This window comes from Citrus clementina, unplaced genomic scaffold (genome assembly GCF_000493195.1).
Source record: "Citrus clementina cultivar Clemenules unplaced genomic scaffold, Citrus_clementina_v1.0 scaffold_9, whole genome shotgun sequence".
NCBI lineage: Eukaryota > Viridiplantae > Streptophyta > Magnoliopsida > Sapindales > Rutaceae > Citrus > Citrus x clementina.
In genome coordinates, this window is record NW_006261964.1 from 4887948 (window position 1) to 4894644 (window position 6697).

The 6697-nt window shown below is 35.0% G+C and overlaps 1 protein-coding gene across 1 annotated transcript; it reads right to left on the reverse strand.

Annotated features, from left to right (window-relative positions):
- Window positions 1-700: 700 nt before the first annotated feature.
- On the reverse strand, window positions 701-5010 carry LOC18031847 (ethylene receptor 2). The gene is made up of 3 exons (XM_006420075.2): window positions 4475-5010; window positions 2308-4165; window positions 701-1678 (listed from the first exon to the last, which is right to left on the reverse strand). The coding sequence occupies exons 2-3, from the start codon at window positions 4063-4065 to the stop codon at window positions 1139-1141; spliced, it is 2298 nt and encodes a 765-aa protein (XP_006420138.1). The 5' UTR covers window positions 4066-4165; window positions 4475-5010; the 3' UTR covers window positions 701-1138.
- Between the last annotated feature and the right edge of the window lie 1687 nt (window positions 5011-6697).

Genomic DNA, 6697 nt, shown 5'->3' on the forward strand with positions numbered 1-6697 from the left:
ATTTACCCTCCTGATTATTTATACACACACACAAACACATTTTTTAATGAGAGATTTCTTGAATTATTAAAATGAAAATATAAAGAGCAAAATATTTATGTATTAATAATCAATTATTATAAAAGAGTAATCACCGACCTGATAAAAATTTTCATATAAGAATAATTTATACAGGAAACGCACCCCACGACTGTTTCTTCAGGACGAGAGAATAGCGACGAGAAGTGTTACTTGACTACGCAAGTTCAGGTATGACGATGGGTTGTGGATGATGAGAATATATTCGAAATTACTTTCCTTTAAGGTTACTCTATAGAATCAATGCCAATTAACAATACCCCGATGGGATATTAAAAAGACATAATATTGAAGCTTAATTTTGTGTCAATGATTTCACATAATCCATTAACTTTTAATTATTAACATTCGGCGGGAGCCTATCTAATTGATGGATTTGATCATGCGCCACGCAAATAACTGGAGTGCTGATTAATAACTAATTAATTTTTCAAAAAAAAAAATCATACCCATATACTATCATTAAAAGATATACTATCATTAAAAGATGCATAACCAAAAATTTAAAAAATTCAAAAAAACTCATATCATCTAATTTGATATAGTAAATTTTCTTGTGTTACAAACAGGAGATCCCGAGCTTGACCTTGTTCACATGCATGGGGCAAGAATCAAACTACCGTTAGACTAAAATTTATATATATATATATATATATATATATATAATCAACATTTGAACAAATGCAAAGTTGGTGTGTGCTTTTAGTGCTCTACAAAATATTTTAAATCCTAACTATTATATTCTAATCTCCTCTTAACCTTTGTAGCTTCCATCACGTTGGCGATTATCTGTCAATAGTGTTTTGAGGGCAATTGATTTTATGTGATTCCAACTAAAACTACCATCTATGCAACATTTAAAAAAGGGTTCAACAACATCAAAGAAAAAGGAGCGAGCTAAACTTGTATACCGTTTTGACTATCAATGTTGTGTATGTAACATCTCTATGCTGGAAACTCGGCGGGGGATAGGGGAGGGACCAAAATTCGGATGGGACGTTGTCTGCTTATTTCATTGAGATCTCCAAAGATGATTCTATGGTTGCTGAGATTCTGTTACTTACACAACTTTGTTTGCATGCAGCAGGACTCTTCGAAGCTCGTTGGCAATACCTTGCAACAGAACTGGTTTTCGGATAACACCGTTCATTCCAACCTGCATGCACTTTTCCCACACATCTTCGTCACCACTTGCAGTCAAGGCCACAATCAATGGCCAACTACGACTCCTGAATTTCCGTATTTTCAATGCAACTTCGAACCCATCCAACTCAGGCATCTGAAGATCCAAAATAACCAATTGGAAAACAGCTGTTGGACCCATGGCACTAAGGCATTCATATCCAGTTGAAACGGCAGAAACACTGCAACCTAACTTCTCAAGAAGCTTCCGAGTCACAACCCTATTCATGTCATCACCGTCAGCTAATAAAACTTGCAAGCCTCTCAAGAGAGAATTGGAATGTGAGTACTCCGAAGATTCTCCAGATTCAGATATGGGTATAGCAATGGATGGGTGAAGTTGAAATCGAAGAACAAGTCCCATGCTCTGAGCAAAGCCATGAGAACTGGGGACCATCCAGATATTCCCTTGCATCAACTGCCAATTATAAAAAAATAAAATTTAATCAAGAATTGTCAAAACAAATAAAAGACTTCATTCATTGCTATGTGGTTACTTTCACTATGCCACAAGTAATTAACAGAATAACAGTATATTTTCAGACCCTAGAATCAACAGAACACCTTGGACACTAAAAATACTAATCCTCTATTGCAGCAATAATCATATATGTTTTGAATCATGACAATTTTTGGGATTCTTAATCTTATGCACTGGTAACCTTAAGATTTGGAAATCATATCGCAATAGAGTACAGCCAGATTTTATCAATTCCAATAAGAACTGCTATAAGAAAAATAGCCTACACCAAAGCATTGTTCTTCCAGGATACAAGAGGCAGAAAGGACATGCACATGGAGGAAACATTAATCAAAAAAGACAAGATAAGGCTCATGTCCTTAAAAATCCACCAAAATCGAGTCAGAGCTGAAATTTTCTGGTCACACAAGCAGTTTCATCGCAGACAAAGAACAAAAGTTTTAAAGAACCATCGTAAATGACTTAGAATCTAGTTTCACAATCTACTAGTTTTTTATTCTGTAGTTCTATCAAGTCACTCGAAAACATGTAAAAACATATGCAGGAAACTTAATTGAAATTCTCACCTGCACTAGCTTTTTGCAAACGCTGAAGCTCATTCGGTCTTCAATTCCTTCATTGACAATTCTCCTAATGCCAAGCTGTGCCACTGATGTTGAGACCTCTGGTTGAGAACCAACCTCGTTCAGCAGAATTTCAAATCTGATATGTACATCCCCATCAACTGAGCTTTGCCTCCAGGTTGCCCATTTTTGATCATTCCTATCCTGACTTCCATTCTCTGAGACAACTCGAAACAATACAGTCCCTCTTCTACTGTTGCAATTCAACAGGCTCCCAACCATATGCAAGATCACCTGGAAAACTCTTCTTTCATCACCCATAACATGGTCAGGCAAGGACCTGTCAACCTCAATTGAAAATCCAAAGCCTCTATAAATAGACAAACACCTGGCTAGGCACGCTGCTTCTTTTATCATTGCATGTAGTCGGAAAGATCTAATCTCTAATGGAAATCTTCCACTATCCTTTGGTGAATTGTCCATCACATCACTTATCAAGGTTGAAAGGACATTGCTGGATTTCATCATTGTTTCAACAATCATTCGTTGATCACTGTTCAAATTCACATCCTGCATAATTGAAAGCAAACCCAAAATTGAGTGCATGGGCCTCCTCATCCCATTGCTCATTACCTTCTGAAATGCATTTCTCGCCTGGCTAGCCATCAAGGCATCCTTTTGTGCCTGCTGCAATGCTCGATTCTGTTCCTCCAATTTCTCCCTCATATGCTGGGATTCTTCAAGAACTGCAGCATGAGAGAGTGCCACAGCCACTTGATCAGCAACCACCTTAACTATCTCTAGTTCCTGATTGCTCCAAGTTCTAAACTGTTCATTTGGAAGAACTAAAACCAATATTGCATAACAAGCTGAGACTAGCTCGGGAGTCCCCCCTTTAAAATTTGAAACTCGAAGCATTGGCATCCTAATTGCAGCAACAGGGCCTGACTCAACAGACTCTCCACTACTTGCAGCAGCAAGTTCAGAGTCAGGCCCAAGGATATTCACGCCATCACTCCCCTTAATCCGTACAACATCCTGATCAGTAATTGGTATAGAACAACTACACATATCCGAATAATTCCTCCCGTTCAATTGATGAGTCAAATTCATCTCTGTTTTAATCTCGTTAGGCATCCAAACTGCACAATTCTGCAAACCTAAGGTGTTGGATAACTCCACCAAAGTTGTGTACAAGATTGTATGCCTATCAAGCGATTTGCGAATCTCTTGAGTAAGCATGCGAACATGCACTCCGGCCTCTTTCTGTTTCATTATAATCCCAACTTCTCGCCCAAGATCCCAGGCCTTTTTCTTCAGCATGAACTCTCTCACCTTCACTTTGAGAAGCAAAGGAATGAGAGTAATAAGAGTAATAGATGTAGCACATGAAACCAAAGCAGTGAGGATCTTGAACACAGTGAGGGACAACATTAGCTGAAAAGAGTGAGGGCCATAGGTCCAGCCATTCAGCAAATGAGTCAATCCACACAGGACAATGAAGGCAATGAACTGAATGAGGACCCATTTGAATGGTACGTTTGAGCAGCTAATGAAGTAAAGCAACTCAACAGGGATTGAAAAGTAGGCCACAGCAATCAAGAAATCGCTCACTTTCTGGGTTTCTAAGATGCTCTCAATGCTCCAAGAACTGGCATCGTCGTCGCAATTACATCTGGGAAAGTTATTATCGCCATCGACCACGGATACGGATATCAGAAGTGAAGAAACCACCAGCCCAACAGCTAATGCCCTTAACATTGCATCCAAAAATGGACTGCTATCGTACTGATTCTTCAATCCATTTGAAAATATATACTCAATTAACCTTGTTTACATCCCAATCTTCAATTCTCATTTCCTGCATCCATTTATAAAAAAAGAAAAAAAAGAAACCCAATGAAAACTATTAAATTGAGATCTATCTAACAGAGTTACTATTCATGAGCCGAAACTAATAAATATTTTTTTTAAAAAAGCCACAGTTCCTTCCTAAAATAGGAAAAAAAAATAAACGTTTTATATTTCAGAAACAAAGAAATAAAAAACAAACAAACAAAAAAGTAAATTTTGATGCAAATCCCCCATACATTTTACTCAAAGAAAACAAAAAATAATAATGATAATAATAATAATGCAGACTTGAAAAAGATAAAAAAAACACACATACCTTAAAAAGAATCCACGCTTCACAGCCAGCACTGCAGATTTCTAATCAAAACCATCTTCAGATCTTATCTCTTCTATTAACATGCAGGGCCATATTTACATAGTTTACAACTCCATCTTCAAGTATTTTTCTTTTTCCTTTTTTCTTTTTTTCAAACTCACTGAAACTCCATTTATATAAACGTAACTGCTACTGTATTTCCAAAAAAGAAAAAAAGAAAATCCCAATAGAATGAGAAATATATATTTACAACAGCAAGGCGAAAACGAAGCCACCAACCCGCGCCGCTAATCCCGCTGATATACAGATAACAGCAGGCGGTGAAGCAATAAGCCGAGCAACGAACAAAGAAAAAGGAAAAGGAAAAAAAAAAAAAAACTTTAGCTTTTGTTAGTAACTCCTTCGGCTATCTCTCTGTTATATGTAGCTTAACGGTAAAACAAAAAAAATAAATAAAAGAACTGGTTTTTATTTTATTTTTAATTAGATTTTGTGCAGTTATGTTGTAAGAACTAAGAACTAAGAAGACGAAGAAGAAGAAGAAGAAGAAGAAGAAGCGAAAGCGAAGAAGCAAAGGAAGCAAAGGAAGCAAAATAATAATATTTATTATATAAAGAGAGGTTTTGCGGACAGCGCCGTTGTTTTTAGTAATAGGGAGAGAGAAAGCGAGGAGGGAAGGTGAAAGAAAAGGAAGGGGTGGAAGGTGGGCCCCCACAGCTCCTTACATGAAGAGAACTTAGACGCCCTTTTGAATCAAACGTCCTCGTCATACCCAAATTTTATTTTGTTTTATTTATTTATTTATTTTTTCTTTTACTTAGACGTATTCTGATTTCTTGCTCTTTTTTTCTTCAATCCTTTTCCTTGTTTTTTCCTATTTATTTTATTTTATTTTATTTTATTTTATTTATTTTATTTATGTCTTCAATTCCAGTCTTTATTAATTTTTTTTTTACCGTTCATTATTACTGTTATTATTATTATTTATTACCATAAATCCACCTGCTGGCTGCCCCTGTCACTCAAATCTTTATATTTAATTTCCATTATCGTCCAGTAGGAGTAAGTTACAGGATGCCACGTGGCAATTCGTGCGTTTCGTTTTCGATTTTCCGGTTTACGATTACGGGCGCCGAGCGCGTGGCGGTACGGATGCAACAGTTATGCCATGTTGTTTGCGTGTGATTTTTAAGGTTCGTTTGGTTGTCGTATAGCATAGCTCAATATTGGATCCAATTTTCTTTTTTTATTTCTTTATAGGTAGTAATAATAATTATATATCACAAATATTCTATTTATACAAACTTATTGATTTATCATCATTTATAACATCATCTTTTCTTTTGAAATTTTTCTGTTTTCTCTCATCATCTAGTTTCATGTGGAAGGATAAAATTATGTTGAAAAATAAAATTTGTATGATATACATTATATTTTTCGATTTTAGCCACACAAAATAGACTTTTAAAAGTTTTGGTCTCTAACTTTGACCGTTTGACATTTTACCCAATACAACGCGCACACACTTTGGCCTCTGAAAGTTTTGAACAATGACTTTTAGCCCCTCAAATTTTCATCTCATCCGTACTCATGTCACATTAATTTGTAAAAAGTTATTTTTGTATGAATTTATAAATTTGGTATTAGTTTATCTCCAATATTGCACTAGTAATACTTGTTTGACATGATTTTTTTTTTGAGAAATATCAAGTCATTTGTACTAAAAAAAAATTAGGTACATATTTTTTATTTATAAAGATAAAAAACAATAAAAAATTATTTAAAAATTTGATGCATTGAAATGTTCGCTTTAAAATGAAGATGGTTGAACAGGCACTTGAGCCTGGAACTGATGAAATTCATGAGAAACTAAGTTTAGTTTTAATTCTAGTAGCCAATAAAACATACTAAAAAATCTTTGTTGTGTAAGCTAATCACTAGATTTTACAAGATTGTTTTTGAGATTTTTGTAATTTAAAAGAAATTGCAACTTTCAAACGATATAAATAATGTGATACTAACTATATTCTCTTTCTTGTACAGCTTTGTCGTTTTATTGTCATAAAAGAGAATTTTAGTTTAAACAAATAAGTTTAGTTTTGTTCGTAGCACAAATAACTCCAATTTTGTTCATACTGTGAGAATATAATGCTTAACGTAATACATAACTCAAAATATAATTTGACAAAATTAACTATGGGAAAAAGTTTGACATGTAACTAT